This window comes from Corapipo altera, unplaced genomic scaffold (genome assembly GCF_003945725.1).
Source record: "Corapipo altera isolate COAL_440 unplaced genomic scaffold, ASM394572v1 55, whole genome shotgun sequence".
In the NCBI taxonomy this organism is placed as follows: domain Eukaryota; kingdom Metazoa; phylum Chordata; class Aves; order Passeriformes; family Pipridae; genus Corapipo; species Corapipo altera.
Window position 1 is genome coordinate 10,066,850 of NW_020884882.1, and position 25,966 is coordinate 10,092,815.

The window sequence follows — 25,966 nt, forward strand, 5'->3', positions numbered from 1 at the left end:
GAAAAGAAATCTCTAAATTCATTACACGTTTTACAGCTACTGGTCAGAAGATCTTAATCCTTTTATCTTTTAAGGCAATTTTAGTTTCTGTTCTCAGGTGCATCTGGTTCTGTTTCTGTTTTTTGCCCTCTTTAATTTGGCTTCTCTAGCCACCTTAGAACATAAACTTGCTTTACCTGCAAGGCTGGAGCAGGGACTTTTATCTGAAAGAGTGGGACTTAATGCCAGGCAAGGGAGATGTCCTGCTCTGAGGGCAGATGCCTATGAAGTGTGAATTTCATTCCTTGTCCTTTTTTCTAACAGATTTTGAGAACTGACTTTCTAGAAAGTTGTGCTTTTGACAGTCTTTTTTTTTTTTTTCTTCTTTTCTTTTTTCTTTTTTTTCTTTTTTTTTTCTTTTTTTTTTTTAAACATTCCTTTTTCTAATAACTTATATGACCATATTTTGAAACAACTGAAGGAGGAGCTACCAAACTAGAAAGGCGCCCTGCATTGTGTGGTTCGGTGGGGAACCACTTGGAATGGAAATGACCCAAAGGGGTAGGGCAGCACTGCCAGGTCTGGGAGTTTTATTGTTAGTCTCACACTATTTGGTCTTTTTCTTTAAGCCACAGTTGCTGGAGTCTTCTAAAGAGAGGAAAATTCATCAACTTCCATGTAAAAAGGCAGCAGCGGTTATGGGAGAGGAACTTGAAAGTCTGTCCCAAGTATTTCTGACTGGAGAAAAAGAAAATCACATAAAAAGATCCCCCAGAACACTTTGGTCATATTTTTATAATCAAATATCATACTTTGGCAATGAAATGCATAGTAGGACTGGGGATGCTGTAAACTGAGAGGTAAGCTCTCCAAGGTGACCCCTTTCTCTTCACAATGTACCACTGGCTGCAGCCCCTGTGCATGAGCTCTGTGTGGCATATGGACTGGGGGGAAAACCTCTGCAGAGGTAGTTTTAACAGAGGATATTTTTTTTCTTTTTTTTCTTTTTTTAATTTAAGGCACAAACACATCTCCTCAAATGGATTGAAAGTAATCCTAATGCTTTGTTGAACCATGTAGCCACAATTGCAGTCAGGACTAAATCAAGGTATAGATATGAAAGAAAGTAAATCTGATGGTTACTTAGTTTTTTCTTTTAAAATGCTTAGCAGTTTAGAACTGAATTTGTAGAAGCATTATTAAATAAACTCTGACTGTGGCATGTTTGCTTTAGGACCTTGTTTAGCAAAGCACTTAAGTAAATGCATAATGTGGAGCCCATGAATGATATTATATCTGTGCAATGGATAGAGCACACAATGAGCGCTCAGTGTCCAAGATATGAGGAGCCCTTGAACTGGAACTATTAACACAATAAGTTAAACATTTGCTGAAAAGACATTGGATTATTCAGTTATTTAAAGTAAAGCATGTCCTTAAGTAGTACTTTGCTGAATCAGAGCCTATAAAAAGAAATGTTCACAAAAACATGGGAATGCTGAAAATGGAAACTAATCTCCAGCTAACTGATACTGTGTCACAACACGAGTGAGCTAAAGCTGGGTAGGAGACCACTGTGATCTGTGTTAGCACCACCCATCCCACAGCTGAGCTCCAGGCTGTGAGCTTGGCTCAGGAGTGTTTGTGCTGGCTGCCTGGGGTGAGTAAAACTGAAGTCTATTCTGGGGTGATAAATCCACTGCTTGGTTTGCAACTCATCATACCAGGAGCATTATGCTACATGATATGCATGCTATAAAATGCAAGGCTTCTCTGAACCACTTAATCGAGGCATAAACTGGAGCTGTGAGGTAAACTCTGGAGGCTGAGTGTGAGTAAAGATCAATAAGATGTGTCTCAGTAACTCTTAAATTAATAAACTTCTACTACTGATTTACTAGCTTCTCTGTGTTAGTGGAGATAAAAGTGGTTATATCCAAAATTTACTTCAGAGTAAACCCTGCTTTTTTAGCTGCTGTGGAAATTTGACAAGACCAGTAACACCAGAAGTAAAAGTCAGCTATTATGAGTCACTGATAGTTAAAAAGAGACATAAAAAATTGGTGCAACCACTGTCATAAAATCTTACTATTTGTATGAGCTTCCATCCCTCTAGAAAGTAATCTCCACCCAAAGGTGTGCACAGGCTTGTGTTTCTAAGAGTGGGTACTTTTGTACAGGACACATCACAAACCAAGGAAGAAATAAGAGTGCTATATGTGCTTCTAAAACAGTCATTAAAAAAGGGCCTGGAAAACATCCAAATAAATACTACCTTACCTAAATAAACCCCTACCACCTCCATTCTGAGGTAAATAGCAGTCTGTGGGTTTTCACCCTTTTGCTTATATGGCCAGTGGAGGTGGCTCCGAGCCAAGCACTGAAGGGTGGTTGGCCCTTGGACGCCTGTGTGGATTGTGTGTATTAGCCCAGCTCTTGGTATTGATGAGTTTGGTTTCTTTTGTTATTTCCCCTGGCATTCGATTCTGTTTCTTATTTGTCAATAAAGCCAGGTGCTCTGGAGTACTGCCAGGATCAGTTGCTCAAAAGTAATGAGACTGACCAAAACAAATCAGGGGAGATTGAAAAAAGATAATAATTGTAAGGTTCTTGTTTGCCTTCTGGCTCTTGGACTTTTTTTTTTTTTCCTGAATTTTCCTCTGAAACCACAACCTGGAAAGTTTCTAGTTTAAAATGCTGGACATAATTCCTTCTCATGAGACCAAGACTGTGGTCTCTCAAGTCCATCAACTATGACTTTAATAAAGTCATTAAATTACTCTATAATCAGGAAGGCTGTGTTTAATTATATATTTTGATCCATGTTCTCAAACACGCTTCTGCTATTACCTTAAAATACTCAGAATACTCTAAGTCATTCCTATACATTGGTACTGACAAGAAATTCCAGTCATGTATTGAAATCTCTTTTGTATTTTACTTTGAGCAAAATAAAGCCAGAAAGTCAGTCTGTTCATCAGAAGACTCCTGGCTTTAGTGTAAGATCATAGATAACACAGGAATACAGACAAGTGCTACAGTGCAGTGGGATGACATTGCTTAGCATAGTAGGGATTGGTCTTGTCCCCACAGTGAGCCAAGTGGCATCAGGGTTTTTGTAGTTGAAACTATTAAGGGTTGACTTAAAGGAAAAAAATAACTTTTCTGAATATTTGTATGTGGTGCTTAGGTTGGATCTGTTTATCTGTTTTCCCCCTCCACTGCTTTTTGGATGCTGCAAATCCATTGAAAAGTTCCATCACAGCTGAAAGAAGAAATCTTGGCTTTTGGAGGATATCTGTGACTTAGGAAAGACAGTATTCATTTACACCTCTCATCCAAGGAACGTGCTCTAACTGAGGCAGTGAAGGGCTCTGGTTTGAGTTTGTTCAGTGTTCTCACTGAACCTCCAACCTGGCTGATTTCCTCACTGAACAATAGGTCTGGACAGTGTGTGACCTTCCCTGAGGAGAAAAATTGTCCAGCCCTGCTGCATTTACTGGTCAAGACTCTGCAAATGTCTGGATGAGTCCCTTGAGAAGTCTGCATCCTCCATCAAGGGAAAATGCTACCTCCTGAAGATCACTTGCAATCTGCCACTGGAAGGCAAATAAAGACTGAGGTGGAAATGTGGTGAGCTGGCATTAGAAGTAACCTGCAGGTTGAAAGTTGGGGAGCAATTAAACATGGAAATAATCTTTAAAAAAACAAAACAAAAAAACCCCAACACAATGACTACTCAGGATTTGATTTCTTCTGCACTCAATACCTTTCTTCTGCACTCAAAACAGGTGAAACCTGTTTTTAAGACTCTGAGAGGTGACTTTATGAAGTGTAATGACTCATGCCTGTCAGGTCAGTATGTGTTATCCAACTGTTTCTTCTGGCATGAAAACCTGTTACTTTGTGCTGATACTGTAAGCGTGGAAAACCAAACAAAACCTGAGATGCCTTCCCCTGGGACAGAGCAAGTTTCAACAGTCTTCTGGAAATATAACAAGGGTTTCCTTGATTAAGTGAACTGTTTACAGACCTGAGTAACTGTCAAGGATGCCCATGGTTAAGTGACACAGTTAATTTTTGATGAAAATCAGAAATAACAAAATCCGGTTTCTATTCCATGCATTAATATGCCGGTTAAGCAACTGGAAATACTGTTTAAGGAACATCTAGTTTGTAAATGAATAAAGATTTCAGGCCTGGAGTAGAGAATCTGTACAAACTGTGCAACGAAGGCTGCTCTGTTGGAGTGTGTGGTTCTGCATAACAGGTGAACTGAAAATGATGGGTATGACAGGAGCTATATTTAAATGAGCCGAGTTGAAAGCAGTGCAAGATTAGAGGCAAATGATATACACAAATCACAGCGAATTCTGTCCTCTGCAGATCTATTTCTTTTGTCACAAGCTAAAATTGCTGTGATAGAACACAAGGAGCAACTTCTGTGACCGAATGAATTGAAACAACAGTCTGATTTTGGCAAAGGTACGTGCCTTGTGGCACGTGAAGGGGAAAGAAACAAATGTCTTCTGGACAAAACTGAGCAAAAGAACAGTTTTGTTTTCCAGGACTTCAGAAGGATTTTTCCTTATGTAGAACAAAACACCAAGGTCACAATTTCCAGCGTTTTAGGTCAACAAAATCATGGGATTTTTGAACAAGAATTTGTCATGAAAGGTCAAAGTTAGGATGAATAATACTGCGAATGGGTCTTTATCCAGCCAAGTTCCTGCTCTTGTTCAAGTCTTTTTGCATATATTTTGGAGTTTCAGCTACATTTGGTTTAAAGGAACGACCAGGACACTGTAGAGCAAGTGTTTGGCATGGCACTACAGGCAGACTACACCAATGTGGTGTGAGAATCATATGCTACCTGGTCTTTGGTACTAGAAAAATATTATGGGGATTAAAGTCATAGGTTAGGGTGTGGCCAGATCAGAGGAACCCCCCCCCCCCCCCCCCCCAAGGCTCTGATATCTTTATATTCTCAGGGAAAAGTCCTGGTGCAATCAAAGTCAGTGCCAGTCTTGTCACTTCAGTGGGCTCAACCCAGTATCCCCTCACTGCTTCTGTGCTAACTCACCATCTCTTTGTACCTTAACCTTTCATCCTATGGACAGATAAGAACAGCAGTAACTTTAGTTTTATTTCCTGACATTGCTGAGGTGACTTGAATATTTTAAGTCACGTTCCTGGGTAGAGTCTTTAGGTGGGGCATACAATAAATTCCATGTTTTTATTTAGGGAGTTTTCACTGTCATCAAACTCCAGGCATAAAAGCACTCTGCTTTAAACAGCAAATTACTTGGGTTTTTTTTTGAATTTGATGTAAAAGTCAAAATGCACTGTTATTCTCTACTTTCAGACACCAGTAATCTCAGCAATGCTGCACTGAAGCGAATCTCCTCTTTGCTTTGTTTTTTTCCCCCGTTTTCTTCTATACCATATGGATCCTGTGTCTGTCCTTGTTACGTCAGACTTTCACAAGGGCCACTCAGGTTGATCTCCGTGCTTATCCTTTCAGTGAACATCTACTGCTTGCCAGTTTTTCCCTCTAAAGAAAATTCCTATACATTGAGAAAAAGTGGTTAAAATTACGTATTTTTTTGATACCTCCTCTTGGAACGGGCAGTTAGCATTGTATCAGAAACAGATGCATTTTTCCCAAGTAGAGCTTTGTTATGAAGTTCATTTGACTGAAAATATTTTGCATGCTTAACTACCTGCTGGTGAATTTTTCTATGCCAAGTAATGTGTCAGGAGCTAGCGGAGCATAGTAAGTTAATTACTTGTGTGCATACTGTGAAGGAAAAGCAAACAGCAAGGCACTGGTGATACGAAGAATGAGACTTCATTTCAGTCACCAGAGATTGTGTTGTTAATGAATCCGCTCAATCAGCAGGGAATTGGTAATGTAGATAAGCCCAGGTATGGCTGTGTACTGATAGGAAGATTAGTCCCTCAACCAAAACATTGGTTTTAGTGAGGGTTTGCTAATATTGAATAGTTTTTCAAAAGCACCTGTGAGATAGAATAACAGCCTGAATAATTATGGCTGTCTTGAAAAGACATGATGATGATGATGATCTTCTAATGTGCTCTGCAGACACCATATAAATCCAATATCTTACAGATTTCACAGTTAAATGATACACTCCAGATTCCATTTTATGGTATCTGTCACTGTGGGCTGCCCAAACGCTGCTGTGACTAAACAGCGGAGAGAAGTGTGTTCAGAGCTGGCTGCTGCCTTCTTCACACGGGCAGGGAGGAGTGGGGGGAGTGCAGTGTGACAGCACCTGCCTTGCTCCAGAGCATCCGTGGTGGCAGTTCGGGAAGATGCTCCCATGGGAGGCAGTGGGCAGCTGTGTGAGCTGCAGGCAGTGAGGTGAAGGGGCATTGCCCTGGGGAAAATTCATCCCAGTAACAGCTGCATCCCAAAGCCTTGCAAGCTGCAGTCTAGGCTGATGATCCCTAAACGAAATGTTTGTGCAGTGCTGGAGGAAAGGACATTTATCCCAGCTGGGTTTTCTTTTGGTTTTGTTTTTTTTTTTTGGTTAGCTCTGTGTTCAAATGTGCACCACGGGTACTGTGGGAGTGAATCTCCTGCAGCACTCACCCCGGCTCCATCCATCACAGCAGTACTTTGCTGCCAGCTCTCTGCAGCAGCTGGTTTTCCCTTTTCCCCACAGCAGCTGCTCAGGTGTTTGTGTGCAGGTTCCCTGCCACAGGGTAGTGCTGGCAGGTGGAAAGGGGCTCTGCCTGTCCTGACTGGGCAAGGCTGTGGGACTGAAGGGGGGCTGCTGCCAGTGCCCTCCTCCAGCGCTGACAGGCTACTTCCTTGACAGAATGGGTACAATGGAATAAGATTCACCTTAGGAACATTAGGTCCTTTCCATGACTTTGGTTCGTTTGGGTTTTTTTGCTGGGTTTGTTTGTTTTTTCCTAACTCTGGACTTTCCTAATTGGAAAACTAAAGCTGGTTCTGAACAGTTTAAACTGTTTAGCATAACATACTGGAAATGACAGATACAGAGCAAAAATGAGAAAAGTGGTTGTAAATGTTGTCTGTCAGCTACAGAAGCGGTGCCTTCTGATGGAGTACCTCAGGCTGGACACAATCGCTGCTTATTGTCTTCCTATTCATTCCTCTCGAATTAATGGTAGAAACATAGACTGAATGTTAATGGAAGTTGAGGCCAGGGTTCACGATGTGTCGTTAAGTAAAAGCTGGCAATCTCCCAGAAGGTCTCCTGGGAGCTTTTTTGCTGGTGCATATTAGTGAAAGGGACAGCTGGATTGAGAAGGCTCTTGGAACAGGGATGCCATTAAGAACTTAGTTTGGTAAAAGTTGATTTTCACCTAAAAAGGCAATATCATGGCAAAACCAATGTTTGTCAAAGTGTGATGAGTGATTTTTGAGGACTGCAGTGTTGTCTGTGATATGATTAAATGGTAGGGTTCTAGGCTGGTGGCTGTCTCTGGTCAGCTTAGGATCAACAAGGGGTTTTGAAAAACTGAAGGTGACATGTTTCAGCAACAGATAATTTTATCTTCCTGGTTTTATTTTTTAATCCACTCTCTGCTTAGGACACTTCTGGTTTTTGTAAATGTTAAACCTTAGCCAAAGCAACAAGTGAAAATCATTTTTGTAGCAGGTTTCTTCTGAAATCATGAGTACTTTCACTCTACCAGTGCCTCTGGATAGGCTTTATTGATATCAGCCCTCCCTCCCTTTATTCCCTTTCTATATTGCTCTGTGCTCTCTGTAGGTGTTTTATTAACTTGCATCCTGCAAAAATTCAATAAAAATATACAATTTTTTCCTGTCTTTCCTCCTCCTTTTTTTTTTTTTTTTTCATGCTGTCTTTCAGAGACAGAGCTCTGGGGAAGGCTTCTTTGGTTAGTTATGAGGAACAGATGGGAATCAAGAAAAGGTACTTTCTGTTCCGTACCCACCCAAATTGGAGGTAATTAACTTACAGTGAGGCATCATTTACGTTAGCAGTTTCTTTGGTGAGATCAAGGCTATTAAGGGTACATGTGAGAAGTAGCAGGATTCAAGTCTGTGGTGCTTTGAGAAATAATTGGAATTGTGGGGTTTTTTAAATGCATTTGCAGCCAACCTGGGAACAGGGTCTCTAGTGGGACAGTTGAGTCTTGCATGGCTTTTTATCTCTATGGCTCTCCTCAAGTTTTGAGCAGTCCTTGCAGGTGCTCTGATGAGACAGTTGAATTTCTCCCTTTATAGAGAAGGGAGTGAAATGGAGCGTGTAGCTCCTGGTGGTAGGAAGGAGACAGAGAAACAAGATGGGAATTTGAGATTTCCTGACGTAAATGTCGTGCCTTATTACTGTCACTGTTGTTCAATGTTCATCTCTGAGCCACTGGGCAGGCTCAGCAGCACAGGAGCTTTGATGCTTCAGCAGGGTCCCAGTCAAGCCCTCAAACAACCCATGATCTTTGGTTTAAAACCATAAAAAGGTTCCTGAGCCCATCATCCCTTTTTTTGCAGGTTTTCTTTTTGCCTCAGTCCTCCTGCAGCCTGAGGTCTCTCTCCCAGGGTTTCAGCTCAGATGCTCCCAGGCTGTTGCCCAGTTTCAGCTCTGAGTCCTGTGGGGACTATCAGCTGCAGTGTGAGGTTGAAGTCACAGGCACAAGGCAGCAAGCTGCCTACTTGTCCCCCTTGCTTTTGCCTTCTTTGGGTGTTGGCAAGGGATGTTGTCATTAGCACCAAGCCAAATTCAGATCCTATTCCTTCCTCTTCTATCAACAAAGTCTCCTTGAAGCCCCCCAAACCTCCATCTGCATCCAACAACTCCTGGGTGGGAAAGTTTCCTGTCTAGTTTCTTCCTCTTGTTTGTTCAGTTTTATTTGCTCAGAGCTTTATTCATGCTGTGCTTTCTCCTTGGTTTAGCCCAGGTGGAACCATGGTTTACATCAGTGTTCCATGAGCCTGTGCTTTTTCATATGCTTAATTCCGTGAAACACCGGGCTAATTTCTTCTTTTGTCTTTACTCTCTGGAAGAATTGGCATTTATTTTCTGTCTTATGGGAAGGTTGATCACCTTTCTGGTGTGTTAGTGCCATCTCTGGAAGATGGCTTTGAAGAAGAGAGCATGAAGCATGGTGTTACAGAGAAGGGAGGGTTAGCCCAGGGGGCTGCATCTGTTCAAATCTGAGATGCTTCAAGTTGGGTTACTTGTTTTACATTGTTAGGATTTAAGCTTTTTGAGGCAGAAGCTGTTTGCTGCTCTGTACAGAGAAGAATGGAGCCCTTCTTCCTTCTGGTGTAATAGGGCACTACAGCAATAGATGTATTCCTGCTGTCAAGGTCCATCATTATACAGCTATTGCCTATAAAGAAAAAAAGGATAGTGAAAGAGACCCTTCCACAGAGGAAGTTGTCCTGGATGTGACCTGTCCAAGACACTTGTGCCCTGTCCGAGGCACCCATTACTGGAATATATGCCTTCCTCCCACTAACACAAAGTGCTGTCACAGAGCTACTGCATTGATTCATAATACATCTTCATTCTGTAATTTCCATTAGGATTTATACTTTTTAAAATTACATTTAGGAAAAAATCTATTTTTATGTCTGTCTGTAGCCTTCATGGGGCTTTACTTAACTAGTATAGGAATAGAAGGAAGTTAATTTACAGTGCCTTCATATAAATTAATCTCCTGTTTTTTCCTTATATTGCAAGTTATCACCTCGTTTATTATATGCAGCTCAGGGTGAGCAGTTTTAAAAAGGCCTCTGACAGTTATAAAATGAATGGTGTGAGATGTCAGATACATTTATTAAAAATGTAGAAAATTATAAAAAACAGAGGACGTAGATATACATTACCTCAATCACTTGCCACCAGCAGGCACCTTCAATACCACAATTTATCCTCCCACTCAGTGAGTTCTGCATGATAATTTCATTGATATTGTTGTGCTCTGTGCTCAATATAAATAGTTTTGAAATACTAGTTATAAAACTCAACAGGTCATTAGGCAAGTCTATCAAGAGTTTATTGTGTGAGACACCCAAACTTTCTTGCCAGCACAGCTAAACTTAGTACCATTTTCACTTTTGTGTGGTGGTAAATTATTCAGCTCACAAATGCTAAAACTTGAAATGTTTATGGAAAAAGCTTGTTTTAGTAATTACGCTTACTCCATTTTATTGTGAGCTTCCTGTAACATTAGTCTTAAGATCCTGGTGTTTCCTGATGTTGGATATTTATCACACACTTGTGCCTCTGGCAGGTTGACAGGTACAGTGGGAACTTCATACAAGATTCATGGCAGCTTCATACTTTTCTGAGGAACAAAATTATGATGCAGAAAGTTTGTAGATGTGCATGCGGGGATATATATTAAAAAACACTATGTCTGTGTCTGTGTAATACAGATATTAGTGTATAACTGTAAGGAAATACAAAGATTTTGAAAATATGCATTAAAAACTTCGCCAAAGGTAATTGAAGGTGAGAAAGTTTAGTTAGAGAATCCTCCAATAACTGTAGCATCTGTGGATATGAACGTTGAAGGAGAGCACGCATATCGCTCTGTCTTTCGGTTTAAAAGCTGCAGACATTATAGGATAGTTTATATTTAGCAGCGTGATTTAAAGCCTTTCTTTGCATCTGCCACATTTTGGCAGTGTGACAGTATCACTGACACAATCAGTTCTGAATATCAGCTTTCCTTCCACAACCCCCCATGGCTGTGTGGTTCTGTAGGTGTGGTGGCACCGGTGCTTCTGGTACTGCTGCCCATGGTGGCTCAGAGGTTACCGAAATCCAAACCCTTTTTGTTCCGTCTTCCTGTATTTTGTATTTGTTCCAGCAACTGCTGCTTAAGATACCCCTTGTCAGAGATTGTTCTCGGGGAAAATTTCTTTCAGATTTTTTGAGTTCTCAAAAAGCTATCCTTGGCTGTTTGTGACTCTCCCGTGCCTTGCACACACCTCTCAGACTGGATGATGCTTAGACCTATTTGGGTCTCAGCAAGCTCTTCAGGATCTTGCTCTTGCAATTCAGTCTCATTTTTCAAGCAGTAATTGGAATTTTCTGCAAGCACGAGTGTCTCATGTTAAACAGAGTGATGACAGAGAATAATAAAATGAAAAGCCCTTTTCCCTCAGGGCAGGAAATTTTTGTTCAAAACAACACTGTGAACTCTTAACTACAGGCTCTCCTTCTCCATCCCTTTGATTTTGGTATGCCATCATTTTAGAGCAAGACAGTATAATTTCAGCAACTTTCCCCCCAATATAATAATTCAACAACCTGGTTGCTTTCTCTGCAATGGGAAGACCCCTGAAAAATGCCACTGATTTTTATCAAGGCTTTCAGAGATTTTTATGCCTTTACCTCTGCAGCCTCGTGCTAAATCACTCAGCAAGAGATATGTCATTCAAATCATTCTTTTTGGCCTTATATCTAAATGCAGTCTTTAGGCTTCATCCTATGGGATTCACTTTATTTCTTATTCCCAGGAGGGGACTGGAGGTGAGAAGAGAGGGTAAAGGGAGGCTGATTTTTCAGCCAGTCTGGATCTGCAGTACGTGCCTTGTCTCCTGTCAGTACTCACGTGGCTTAAACACCTTCTCCAGTGCTTTCCTGGACTTACTGATACAGCTCCTTTTTAAATGGCAAAAGGTGATGATGGATTTTATGGCATCAAGTAACAATTTCAGGTTTTTGTTCCTAGATAACAGAGAGAAGCCCCAGAGACTGAGATTTCTGTAGGATCTTAAATTTCATTCCGTTCTATAGTGAATTTCACTGATATTTGTTTGTTTAAAGCAATCTTTTCCTGTTAGAAAATCCAGCCTGCTATTGAAGTTCAATGCTTTGTAGCTGAGCAAGGGCACTGCTTCCTTGCTCTTTCTCAGTGTGGAAAAAAGGAATCAGTTTTGTTTACTGCTGGTGACATTTCTTTTCGGTGTTTCTTGAGATTTGGCTCATGATGGAGCAGTTCAAGTGTGACAGAGACTCAGAGGCAGAGATTCAGATCTGTAGTGCTCCTCAGCTAAATACTGAGATGGTTGGGCAGGTCACAGCTGCCAGTCCGTGCAAAGGAAAGCGTTCCTATTTATCCAGAGCCTATAAAACTTGCAGAGGTTCATACCTGCTGTGGTCCTTAAAGTATTTAAGCTGCCCAGCTAAAGCTGTGCAAGCAAAGCTTGGGACATTTTTGTTTTAAGAGGAAATACTATTTCTTTCCATCCATTCTTAATAACTGGTTGGATTTTGCCCTAAGACAAACCTGGAATTTTCCCTTTTATACTCGCTTATTCTGAATGGCACAGTACTGTCCCAGCTGAAATAGCCAGATACTTCTAGAAATTCTGTGTCAGAGGTGTCCACGTTGGCTTTCAAGTGAGATTTGGCTTTCAAACACTTGAATTCTTTCTGGTTTTTGTTTCTTGTGCTTTAAGTAGGAAGGCAAGCTGTGGGAGACATAACTTACTTGGTTGGCATCATTAACATACTTGAGCAAACACTACTGGCATCCAAGCAGATACCAAGCCACTGCTTAGCAGGCCTTTTGCCCTATTTTGGGTGAGCTGGTCTCACATCCTTCCAACCCAGTGAGAAAAGAGCTTTTACTGCTTTATATGAACCAGAGACATGCTGCCTCTGGTACAGATCGTGTCTGTGTACGAGGATAACTTCTGTCTGCATAACTTCTGTGGGGCAGTGAGAAGAAAGTAGAGCTGGAGAGGGATCAGGGATAAAAGCCTTTCTGCAGCATCCTTTTTCTTACAGCTCTTGTAAATATCTGCCTCTCACATAATCATGGATGGATTTTCTCCCATATTAAGATGATGGGATAGGATGTCCCCATGAAGTGACCAAGGTAATTTGCTTTAATTACAGAGGTGAGGGGTTTTGGTTGCTTTGCAATCATTACTACCATTTTCATTAAAAAATGAAAATTTAAGAAGCATCAAATAGAGACAAAGATTTGTCTGAGATAATCTTGTTTAAAAAAAAACCAAAACAAAACAAACCCAAAACCCAACAAAAAGAACAAATAATAGAAAACCTCCAAACAGTAAACCCCTACACTAGCTTTTTTTTGTATCAGGTCTGGGATTTAAAGTCAGATTTTTGTGAAAACATTGAAAACAAGTGAAATCAAAAAAATCCAAGTGTTGATATTTCTACCTTTTTCCCAACTTGTAAACGAATGATCAAACATTATTCAGAAATTGCCTGGTTTAATTGTCTGTTAATCTCTATCTGGATATTGAGTAAAGGCAAATATGTTACACACCAGTCTGTATCAGAGTAGCTGATCCATTAATTAGAAAATTATGTAAAATCAAGGAAATGCCAGTATTTTTAATAACAGATGTTTTAAACAAAAGATTGTGAGAAAAAAATAAATATATTTTATTTTTTTAAGTGGAAGTTTTTATACATACTTTAATTAGATTTTGTCAGAATACATTATTTTAATGGTTTTTCTTTAATGAAGACTGCTCATTGCTTTGTACGGTAAAAAGAAGGAAAAAAGTAATCTTGGATTCTATTTAAAGAGCAGACAGTGTATTAAAAAACTATTAAAGGTACTGCAGAAATTGACAGAAAGATTTTGCATGAGAAAAGAATCTGGGAAGCATCAGGTAATTTCAGGCAAGGATGAGTGATAATATCTCTGGCCTTAAGTGTTGTTTGAAGCTTTGTGTGTCAGCCACCACAGTGTTGCTGAGGTCCCTGACCCCAGCTCTGCTTTCATGCCTTGGAAACCAGTGGCCCTTTTGTCCCTGATTTAAGCTGAGGTGTAAGGTCAAGTCCTCAGGCACCTGGCTGCAACCCAGAGGGTGCTCGTGGAGTGTCCAGACTCGGGAGGTGTATGGGCTCTGCAGCCCCCTGAGCCCCGAGCACACACAGGGCAGGGGCAGCAGGGCTGCAGTCACTGGGCTGTGGGGAGAGATGCTCTGTCCTTGTACCAGCCCAAGGCAGGAACAGAGCAAGTGTCCTGTGACTCTGCAGGGTGGGAAGGGTGAAAAAATGCCCTGCAGGGTTGGGAGAGAGTGGTCTCCTCTTCAATGCTCAGAGGGATCACTGAGACTGAATTCCCTTTCCTTACTGCTTTCCTCAGCCCCCAGACCTGTCCCATCACTCAGGAGTTCTTCAGTCACCATCTCCTCTTGAGGCCATGAACTGGGGGGTGAATACATCCCTCCTTCCCCAGTGCAGGCACTTCGTTGTTGGACCCAAGCCTGTGGTTTCCTGGAGGCAGGACACTGACTTCAATATCTGAAAATGCCAAATGTTATCAGTTATTAGTCTCTTTCTGTGCTGCTCCTGCATCAAATACTCCAGCTCCAGGAGTTGGTGTCTCCTGGACTGGGGCTGTCTGATGTTTGCTTGCAGGTTGTCCCACTACTTCAGTGGAAATGAGTATTATCTATTAACATAGGTGAGGACTCTTACCTTGTTTGGGCTTTTGGAAACCAAATTATTTATCAGATTTAAAAGGCCAACTCAAATTCATTCAAAATTTTATTTGGTTAAAGCCACCATGCTTGCTGTTGGAAAAATGAAATACAAATAACTCACAAGTTCCTCTGTTTCAGATGGGTAAATGTCACACACAGAATTAGGGGATTTTTTTTTTTTTTACTAGGTTTAAGTGAAACAGAGTCTTTATTTAGTGTCATGTTTTTATTTAAAAGCATTTATTTAAAGTTCTAAAAACAAAGAATTCAATAAAGCAAGACAGGTGTAACTGCAAATGATTAATGGTATAATTCTCAGTACTTTATAAAGTGTCTAACGCTGAAGAGATTTATACAGTGCAGAATGGCAATTGTGCTTTGATGGAAGGAATGGGTAATCAATATCTGCAAGCTTGGAAAAAGTGTTCTATTTCCTCCTCTAATGATATAGGGGTTTTTTGCAAAGCAAGGATGTCTGAAGCATGAGACACCTGGAAGAAGAATTAATTTGAAGTCTGTAGTGGAAGATCAGTTTCAATTAAAACTGCACTTGAATGTCCATGAAAAGGAGCAGGCAGTTAGGCCTGAACCTTCTGATGACTACCAAGGAATAAGTGAATCCCACTGCACTGTTCTTGATTACATTTTATAGGTTGTTGAGCTTTTTATTTTCTGGGTAGGGGATATAATTTAGTTTGGTTTAAAACTCAAAAGTTTTCTTCTCGCCTCCCCATCCTACCTTTGCCTTTTCGTGCTCATTGTTAAAGCTGGGATGGCCCCAATTCTGCGCTGCTGGGAACGGAGATGTTGGGGTCGTGGCCTCTATTTCTGTCTAGAGTTGCTGCCATAAATGGTGTAGGTCATATTGCATGTACTAATTTGCATATCAAAAACTTCTGAAAGAAATTAATGGCAAACCTTTTCATTTATAAGATCCTGTGCTGATTTTAACTAGCAGGTCTTGAACCTCTAAGTCGGAGCTTAACCTTCTGACCGTAATTTGGGATGTCAGGACTTGGAGTCACAGCACCAGCACTAAGTTGGGGTTTTGAATTGCTGAGAGGGTTTCATTGCATTAGGTTTTTTTTCTTTAATAATTCAGCACCAGTTTGGAAACATTTTATGCATGGAAACTAATACTGTCGCGTGAAGAAAGCCGATACTGCCAGACTTTTCTTTGGTAAATTATAGATTTATAAGCAAGTGAAGCTACTGTATTTGTAGGAAGAGATTTATTGCTATGAAATAAATTCAAGCAAGTCAAGTTAATTAAAAAAAAGCAGACAATGTTTTTTAAAATTACACAAAGCTATACAAACCTTCAAAGGTCTGTGAGAAACTATATTTCAGCAAAAGTCAGTCCAGGTATCTAAGTCACTTGAGGTTTTAATTCAACATGGTGGTTTGTTTGTTTACCCTTATGGCTTATTTTATTCATTTTGACAAGGAAGTTGTCACTGCAAATAGGTTGAGAGCTGGCTATACTTAAAATAAATAAGTAAATGAAAAATTATGGCAAGATGCATGGAAGGAGCCCTACAGTTCCTGTTAAAATAAATCCGCCGACTCAAAAAAAAAAAAGTCCCCGTTGACACAGAATACTTAAAAAAGAAAAATTTGAGTGTGCAGCTCCTTTTGAATGCACAGCTGAAACCACTGAGATAGCCTCTGTGAGCAGAGTGCTTTTGAAAAGCTCACCCCTTTTTTATAACAAAGCCAAAACACGAGAGCTGGCAGGTTTGATTATGTGTAGTGCTAAACATTTTAAAGCAAATTCCCAAATTTCATAGGGTAAGATGCAAGGTTATATGAAAAGTAAATCTGAAATTCCAATTAATTCACTGCAAACCAATTACTAAGAGCATCTTGATTTGGGAAAAATACCAGTATTTCAGCAGAACGCTTTTGGTTTCCCCCACATAAGGTTTTTAATAATTCTTTTCTCCTTGGTTGTGGTACATTGGGAAATTAACTGGAAGTGGCTTTTGCTGACAGTACAAGTTGAACCACGAGATAAATGAAACTGGTTTTTAACCTGGGCAGATGATGTAAATGATTTTTAAAGGATGTTGCAGTTTTGACTAATTGTACTTGAAAGTAAAACACTTTCTTGTTGTCACTTGGGTACCAGACAGCATTTGTGTGTGATGAGTACAGCACAAAATCTCGCTATTGATTAAGTGTCCTGCATTCACTCATGAATGCATTTTGCAACCAGACAGATTAAAACCCAGGGTCCAGAGAAACTGGCCTTCACAACTGCTGGGTTTGCATGGCACTAATTGAATTTACATGTGCTTCTCAGATGCAAGGCTAATAAATGCACATTGATGCATCGTTTACTGCTGTCTGCCTATCGAACAGACCTGCTGACTGTGTAGTTCAGAGGTTCAATACAGGTGTGACATCAGGGGTCTCAGGAGAGCAGGGTTCAGCTTGGTTTTGGTAGTTGAGCTTCGGCAAATTGTTTCCCTTTTCAGCCATCAATTTCCAGCTGGAAAGCACTTTAAGAATGGTGAGCAACAAGTGCTTTACAAGAACTCTGTGCTGTTATTTCAGGAGCTTAAAACGCTGTTTGCACTCATGGGAAGATAATCTCTTAGTCTCTGTTAATACAATTTGAAATTCATGGGAGATTCTCCTAAGTGTACTGAGTGTTCTAGTGCCTCTGGAGCTGGTGTGTGGTGCGGATGACAAGGTCTTTGCCTCAAACCTTTTATTTTTCCACATTATTTTAATTGACTGTTCATGAAAACCAGAAAACTCATGTAGGAATAGCAGCAAAAGAAAGTTAGGGTCTTCCTGACAGGAAGTCCTCTTTAGTTCCTCCATCCAGAGTAATTTTTTTCCTTTGTTATTTTCTTTAAATTTACTAATCTACATTTAGTTTAATTCTTTCTTTTTATCTTTTCTGGCTTCAAAACCTCTAAAAGAAATGCAATCATTCATAAAGATCATATTATTTAAGTGGAGCATTGCACAAACACAAGTTAATGGGTAGGTGCTACATTATTTGTCCGTTGTGAAAAGGTAAACTATATAGTAATATATTAAGGCTGAAGCTTTAGGGGAGTTCCCGTAGCACTAATTGATAACACTTGCACAAGAAGAGCTTGGGAACTGCAGATAGTTTTATAGAATAGTAATTTTTAAAAAAGGCCGTTGTTCGTTAGTGCCAGAGGCAAAGTTGGAGCACGGCACAAAGCCAATGGATTTCAATCTCCTCATAAGTTTACACGTCTTAACCTCTTTCACACGAGAGATGCGTAACAGCAGTGGAGTTACCTGGGAGTTTACTTGCTTCATCCTCACACTTAAGAGTTACCCAGCACCGTTGAGCCACTGGAATGTTAATTGGCATTGGTGTTTTTTAACAGGTACCTATGGTCCCGAGCACTGGGTTACTTCCAGCGAGAAGTGTGGAGGGTCTCACCAGTCTCCCATAGACATCGTAGACCATCTGGCCCACGTTGGAGATGAGTATCAAGAACTGCAACTTGATGGTTTTGACAATGAGTCTTCGAACAAGACTTGGATGAAAAACACAGGGAAAACGGGTATGTTCTCTTCTACTCGTCTCCATAGCCCGCCTGCAGTCAATTAAAAATTCAAGCCATGTTCCACCCTCCTCCTTTTTCATCGTTCTGTTGTTTGGGTTTTGTGGCTCTCTTTTTTTAATATAATTTTCCAGTAGGAGCCACCTACCTCTGCCTCTGCATTCTGTGCAGAACTAGTTCTGCAGATTGATTTTAAGGGGGCTTTTTTTAAGGTGTTTTTTTACTGCTTTTTTTTGTTCTCGGTATAAACTAATTCTCTTGGTAGTCAGTTGTTCCTCAGAATAAAAGGCAGTATAAGAGTTTCAAGGTGTAACCTTGAATTATCAACTTTGGGAGGCTGTAACATCTAATCCAAAAGAATGCTGAAATGCAGGGCTCGGGAGGAAGAAAAAGGGAAGTCTTAGAAATTGGAAGATTTTAGAGAAGAAAGAGCAATAACTGCTCAGAGTAGAGGGGGCTTATTAATGTGTTTCTGATATGATTATACCACGGTATTCTTCACTGAACTGAATTCTTTTCTGCTCTGTCTGTTCTGCCTTTTAGAAAAAAAAGAACAGGCATGAGTACTGCTTATTTTTACCAAAACAGTTCACTGAAAGGTCAAGGTTGATTTATATGCAAAACCACATGCATTTGATTACTCTTTAATTCTAAAAATGTAACAAGCAGAAATTATAAGGCCACCCTCTTCATTTGACAAGGTCAAATATTTTTAGGGAATTGGATTAAACCACTAATTAATTCAATTTTATTTATTGGAAGTATATTTTTATCTTTATTAACATCTGACATGCATCTCTATAATGCTTTCTGTACTGTGTCCATAGCCAGAGGTCTGCTAGCAAAATCCAGGGCGTGTACCTGCTCAGGCAGTTTGCAGCACGACCCTGAATACACCCATGGCTTCCAGGGGATTTTGGATCTGAGCCATGACCTGGAGTCCAGCAAGTGCTTCAGATCCAGCTCCAGTGGTTCAGGATCTTAGCAGGAGCTGAGAGTTATTGCCCCTCAGATGAAATGGAGTGGCAGGCTGTGATCCTGTTTTCTTTTACTGCAAAGCAAATCCAGTTAACATAAACCACCACCAAGCATAGCTGGGGGTTTCGATGCATTACTGAGGTGGTTTTTTTCCAGCTTTACTAAGAAATGCTCCTGTTTGCTTTGAAATCCTGACTTTTTTGCCCTTTGTAGCAACATGAGGTTCAGAAAAGGTTGAATGCTATGGAAATTTGGTACTTAATTAATCTATTCATGGTATGAACCCTGCCCTTATGGTCACAGAGGCTGTTTGTGGTAATCAGCAATGAATGTAATTAGAAATACCATGAAAAAATGATGGTTCTATTCTTCAAAGAAGGGTGCTGGTGCTATACTGTACATGTAATAGTAACATTGCTGCACGTATCGTGGAAAACCATGTTAGAATCATAGAGTCATTTAGGTTGGGAAAGACCTCTGAGATCATTAACAGTTGTTAACCCAGCACTGCCACGCCCACCACTAAACCATGTCCCAAGTGCCACATCTACCAATCCTTTAAACTGCAGGGATGGTGAATCCACTGCTTCCCTGGGCAGCCTGTTCCAGGACTTGACAACCATATTGATGAAGAAATTTTTCCTGATACGTAATCTAAATGTCCCCTGGCCCAACTTGAGGTCATTTCCTGTTGTCCTATAGCTTGTTACCTGGGAGAAGAGACTGACCCCCACCCGACTAAGACCTTCTTTCAGGTAGTTGTAGAGGGCAGTAAGGTCCTTTCTGAGCCTCCTTTTCTGCAGGCTAAAGACCTTCAGCTCCTTCAGCCTCTCCTCATCAAACTGTGCTCCAGACCCTTCACCAGAATTGTTGCACTTCTCTGGGCACACTCCAACACCTCTATGTCCTTCTTGCGCTGAGGGGCCCAAAAGTGATCACAGGATCTGAGGACCTCATCAGCACCGAGTATGAGGGGAAAGTCACTGCCCTGGTCCTGCTGGCCACACTATTGCTGATACAAGCCAGAACCTTGTTCTGTTGAACTGAAACGTGCCAGCAGATTTTCCAGTCTCCACACAGTTGACAATGAAAGCTGAACCTTCAGTCTTCTCTACTGGGTGATTTTAGCACTGCTGCTATATTTGATTTCCTCACCCATTGGGGTATGGATTTTTGCTGACAAGTTATTGCTTCTCAGAGCAACAGTAACTGTCACTTTTCTTGGTAACTTACGGCCTTTTCCTGGTAATGTGAAGACTCTTTTTGCCTTGCTGTCAGCCTCGGTTTCTTCTGCTGAGCTCCTGACTCCTCCCTTGTTTTATCGAGTCCCATTCCTTTTCTTGGTTTTCTGACCTTTTGAAGAAAGTTGCCTGGGATTAGTTTTTAAGGGGGTGAGTGGTAGAGCAGCAAACCAAGTAGGATGTTTTGGCTTGTGAGTAGAAGATAGAGGCAGGCTGTGCCATAAATTGTGACACATTTTGGCAGCAGAGTCTTGGAGCAGATGGCCACATGAGACCTTCGTATTGCAGACTGGCAGAGACAGTAAACTAAATAACTGTTTAAGCAATGGTGATGGATGTACAGGGCATTTCTCTGCAATTAATGACTGGTTAAAAGAGACAGGGGTCCAAGGCAAAGCCAAAGGCCCTTAACCTTAATGCTCGTTAACTGGCAGGAAATGTGTTACTTAGGTTATTGTTATTGCTATAGGACCTAGTAATTTTTTTTTAGAATAGAACAATGAGTTATTTTTATGCTCTGAAATGTTAAAAGGTAAAGAAGTTACTGCTGTTTAGATTTGTTCTGCTTTCTTTTGTGTCCCCTCCCCCCTGCCCCATATCAGGTAAAGGGCAGACAATATATGGAAAACAGTGTTTCATTCAGAAAATGGAAATGGATTTGTAAAGCCCTCGTCTCGACTAGAAATGCTTTTGTGTACAATTACATTGGCAAAGGCACTAATGTGTGTTTGATTTCATCACCATAATATCTAGCCATAGTATTAAGTGAAAAAGATCACTTGGAAAGTATGCACACATTTCACAGTTATTTTTGCATTAGTTGTTTTCATTTGGGTCACATTATAATTGTCAGCTGGTGTCAGCCGGGCCTGAGGTTGACAAGACTTCTTTAAACCCAGCTTGCCCCATGGAAGAGCACCCAAGGGAGCAGTGCCTCTGCCAGCATTACACACTTATTGCCACTTTACCCCTTTTTAGGTCATTGAGAACTTCTAAAAACTTCTTCTGCTTAAAGAAACTGGCTACCAGAGATGTTTGGGGTTTTTTAAAGTACTTTCCCTATGTGATGTGCATCACTCTGGCTGGTCCTGACCATCAGAGCTGCTCTGTAGGGCAGGGGAATGGCTGCTTTGAGTCCAGGTTTATTCCTGCTCTCGTAGGAGTCATGGTCCTCCAACTCCATCCCTGAACTTGCAAATGACATCACTCAATTGTGGTCCTGGGGGCTGCAAACCACTTCCTTTGCTTTCATAATCTCAGTTATGCAGTATTTTAAATTAGTGGGCTTTGGGGCTTGATTCCTTGCACTCTGTAGAAATTCTTGGATAAAAACAGTGGCTCCCAAAGCCCAGTAAGGTGATGCTTGTTTGTTCCAGTCCTGAATACTAGAGATCACATGAAGAGGTCACTCTTACTGGCAGTAAGAGGATGCTGCTGAGCTGGGAAGGTGATGGGAACACATGTTGTACAGCTCAGCAGTGTAAGAAATACTGTAAAATGAACAATTAGATGAACATTTCAGATTGTACATCCTCCTAATTATCCTTTTAATTATTCATCTAAAACAAGTAAAATGACCCCTGACAGAGCTATAAATTATTTAGAAACTATCAAATATTTATTAGATGCAACTGAATCTCCACAGAGGTTGTTAACAGATGCATGCGAATCTGCTTTCCCGTATTCCGCATCTCCTACAATTTTATCTATGGAATGTATAACTAATTGAATGAGATTTTCACTATTAAAGTACTGCTGAGCCCATTGAGAATTTTTTAAGGGAAGTAGAGAGCAGTGGTGCTTTCAGTCACATATGTTTCACAGAATTGGTGTAAGAAGAGAGTGACTACCAGTAGGACCCTGGCTGACACAGGCACTACCCCATAGCCAGGACTGCATCACATACTTTCCCACAAAAACACTTGGATGCAAAGGAATTGTCAAAAGAAGCAGAAATGATGGAAGAAAATAGTCAGGTGATTTCGCTGGCGCAATTTAGATGCATCTGAACATCTCATTCAATTTAACATTTACATAGTTTTGACATAAACAGTTTAAAGTTGAGCTGTGTGGAAAAATGTCACTGTCTTTCCTCATGGGAGGGCAGAAAGCCTGGCCTGCAGCAGAGCCTGCGCTGAGTCACCAATAGAGGAGTAACTTTTATTTCACAAGTAGCTTTTTTTGTTGTTGGTTTTTTTCCTAGCAGAAATAAAATCCTCCGTCTTACATAATAAAATTGGATTTATATTAATGTTTCCATTTCAATGACACAATTGGCTTGAGAACACAGAGAAGTCTCTGTGGGTTTTGCTATTTCCATTAAAAAACAAAATCCCTAAACCAACCCCAAATCTTTAAACACAGGATTCTAGGCATAGCAAGCAGTAGTCTGCAGTGGCTTTTACAGAAACAAAATTCTAATTTTAGTTCTGTTTTTAGGAATTTTTAGGAATTGCGTGTATTAAAAATAAGAGATGCTGAAAAGACAGGTGATCCTGTAGTGGGAATAGTGGACAGGAACTTTTTGAAAGCTGGAGTCAGTTCTTGGTTGGACCACAGACCTCCCCTGTAACATGTACCAGCTCCCACTGTACGATTTTGCCCTCTGTTTGGACCTACAGCTTTTATTGTTACATAAAATACAAAGGCTTTTGGGAGTGAAAAGCAAATACAAAGAGGATCCTTTTGACCCTTATTGAATCACGTAATAATAATGTCAGAGTTACTGTAATAAAACCAAGTTCTCATGGAGGATGTCTCATGAGTGAGTCTCAAAAATGTTATTGTAACTCTCCCCATTTTACAGAGGGGGAGCTGGGAGGGTAAGGAAAGCACCCGCCTTGTCCAGCAGTAGAGGTGGGAGAGGGCACAGGGGTCCCCACCAACAAAATAAAGGAAATCCAAGAAACAGAGAATTTGTTCTTTTCCTAACTTGTGATCTGCAGACCTTCTGTGGTTTATAAGGGCAGGGACTATGGTCAGCTGTTACTTTCTGGAACCACATTAAACAGGTTTTGATGGAGTTTGCCATTTAAATTTTAATCAAAGTCCAATAAGGAGGGCAAAAAGTCCTTGAGAAATACAGGCTTCGGGATTTTCTCTGGTCTATGTAACTTCATAATCACTTCCATAATTAACCAGCATTAGTTGTAGACTTTTTTTTTTTTTGAGCCAATCCCTGTAAAGCAGAAAATGATGACCCAACATTTTGCTTGCATTAGAAAAAGTATTCTGATATAATGAGCAAAAACCATAAATGCTTCAGAAAAACTGTGCTAAGAGTTTTCCCCTCATTGTTCTGTGTGTGCAGTTGCTATCCTGCTGAAGGACGATTATTTTGTCAGTGGTGCTGGGTTACCAGGAAGATTCAAGGCAGAGAAAGTGGAGTTTCACTGGGGTCAGACCAACGGATCAGCTGGCTCTGAGCACAGCATCAACGGCAAGAGGTTCCCTGTTGAGGTGAGTGGAAATACGTGTGCTTGTGTTCTCAGAGAAAACAAAATCAGAACGTGTTGCTGTACTTTGAGGCGACAGTGAAATAGGGCAATACTTCTTTCAGTGAACATATCACTTTGCAGCCCCTTCCGGCCCTCGGAGCACTCTATCTATCATCTCTCATGTGCTTTTGCAGTGTCAGCTCCAAGCTCTGCTTTGTAGACATTGCCAGCTCTCATGTCCCATGGGTTAAGTTGCAAACAGCCACTTTTCTCGTTTCTCGCATAAGCTTTCCATGTGTGGGAGGATCTCCTTACAAATATCCTCAAAGTGACCTCATTGTCCTCCAAACCTTTCCTTTCCCACAATGCTTACAAACAAATAGCGGCGGTTTGGGAGCCATCGTGCCGAGACCAATGCTTGTCATCGGAATGACTTCCTTGCACAAACTCATGGCGCTCTCTCTGCCTGGATTCAGGTGCTACCCCTTGCCTTGCACTAACAGGATCTCTACATAGATCCGTGCAAGCAGCTCTGTGTTTGCTCTGGCTGTGCTGGAGCCAGCTGGGCCCATGCCAGCCCTGGCCCGACGGCCGCCCAGCGATCCTAGCAGGGCACTGTGCCACGGTGGGAGCAAGGAACCGCTGTGGGCACTGCGCCCTGGGAACGCCGCCGTGTTGGGAGCACAGGGCTGGGTGACTGTCTGCAGCTGGCTGCAGGGACAGGCCTTCAGATGTCCCAGAGAGTCCCAGGCCATGGGCTGCTGGGGAGCCTGATGCGGTTGGGTCTTGGCTTGTGACCGATGGTCCCAGGCGGCTCTGTCGTCAGTGTAGTGTTTTCTGTGTCAACAGAGCCTGTTGATACTTTTGACTCAATAGTCAAGGTTTTGAATGGTGAGGTAAAGCAGATGTTATCTGGTGTCACCTTTGCCTGTCAGTAAGCAGATACGTGCTTTCTGAGTGGCATTTTGGAATGCGCACGCCCAGAAAGCTCACACATGGGCAGAAATGGTCATCTTGGGAGCTGGGTCTGCAAGAACTTGATTTAACCCCCAGCATGCTAGAATTCATCACATGTGGCTTTAGCCAATCACATATTTCAGGAGGTGGAAAGGGGCTTCCAGAGCTCAAAGGGAGGTTGTAATAGACTCTGGTGCATGACCGAAACCTCCGGTTTTCACCTACCTGCTCAAACTGTCCCATCACACAAGAATTAGAAACCATTTTTTTGTCTCCCAGTTGTGTACCTGTATGTCGACTTTCTGGAAGGCAGAGATTTTATTTTCTTTTTATTGAGCTTTTCAAACATCATCTCCTTGATGTAGCTGTGATTTCTCAGAAGGGGCTACCCCGAGAACATGGAGCAAAGGGCCAAACATTGTCATGCTGCCCAGTCTGTCTCAGTTGGCAATACTGGTACTTGCAAACCTCAGGAAGGTGCACTCAGAAAGTCTACAGAGCCAGTCAACTCCTCTTCTGAAATTTCAAGGGTGGAGGTAGTGAAGAATCCTGGACCTTCTTGTTAGTGTCAGAATTCACAAACCCTTTCTTATGATGCCAAGGCTATTTGATGCTAGCTTGATAAATGGATTACTTTGGAAATAAGCAAATTCCTAAGAAATAATTTTCCTATGGCTTAAGTATTCTTAATTTTCTTTTCAGTTAGTCAGAATTCTCATTTTTTCTACTTTAAAATTAAGGGTGAAAAACAAAGGAAACTGCCTTGACTTCCTTTAAGAAGTTACATCACTTGTTTATGAATGCTGTGCAAAATAAATTGCTGTATCAGATAGGTTTAGTGTTAATCCTAATAAAGAAAATATAGTTTTCCAAGTGATTTGTGTTTGTTGCAATTACATGGTCCTCTGTCCTCTGGCCTTCCTTCGTATGATGACATCAGCAGAATTCCTACAGCCATTCCTTTGCTTTTTTGCAAAGGAAGAACAAGTTTCCAAACCAAGACTTTCCAAGTTGTGATCCTATTTACCTCCTACACAAGAATTCTAAGTTTCAATCATGTGCTGAAAAGGATTTCCCTGGGTGGATTTTGAAGGATCCAGTAGGTCTAAGTTGATGAAACTGAGTCTTTGTTGCCAGTGCATACAAAATCAGTTCTCAGAGTTGGCATTACACCTCTCAAACAGTAACTGTACATGTATACATGGTGAAGCTTTTAATTTGTAATGCTAATTGTAGTGCAGCTTGCAACTGTCTGATGCAGTCCTAATTGCCTGATGCTGGGAGGTCTGTGCCAAAAATACTGTGCTTCATTTGAGAAGTGACGTTTCTAGGAAGACTGTAGAAAGGATAAACCAAAATTCT

General features: G+C 41.0%; 1 protein-coding gene across 1 annotated transcript in view; it reads left to right on the top strand.

The window, feature by feature from the left end:
• Positions 1 to 25,966, top strand: part of PTPRG (protein tyrosine phosphatase, receptor type G) — a 386,788-nt gene that overhangs the window by 182,982 nt on the left and 177,840 nt on the right. The window contains exons 5-6 of the mRNA XM_027640323.1: positions 17,812 to 17,991; positions 23,521 to 23,669. Of these exons, the coding sequence (XP_027496124.1) occupies positions 17,812 to 17,991; positions 23,521 to 23,669 (329 nt within the window). The remainder of the gene's footprint in view (positions 1 to 17,811; positions 17,992 to 23,520; positions 23,670 to 25,966) is intronic.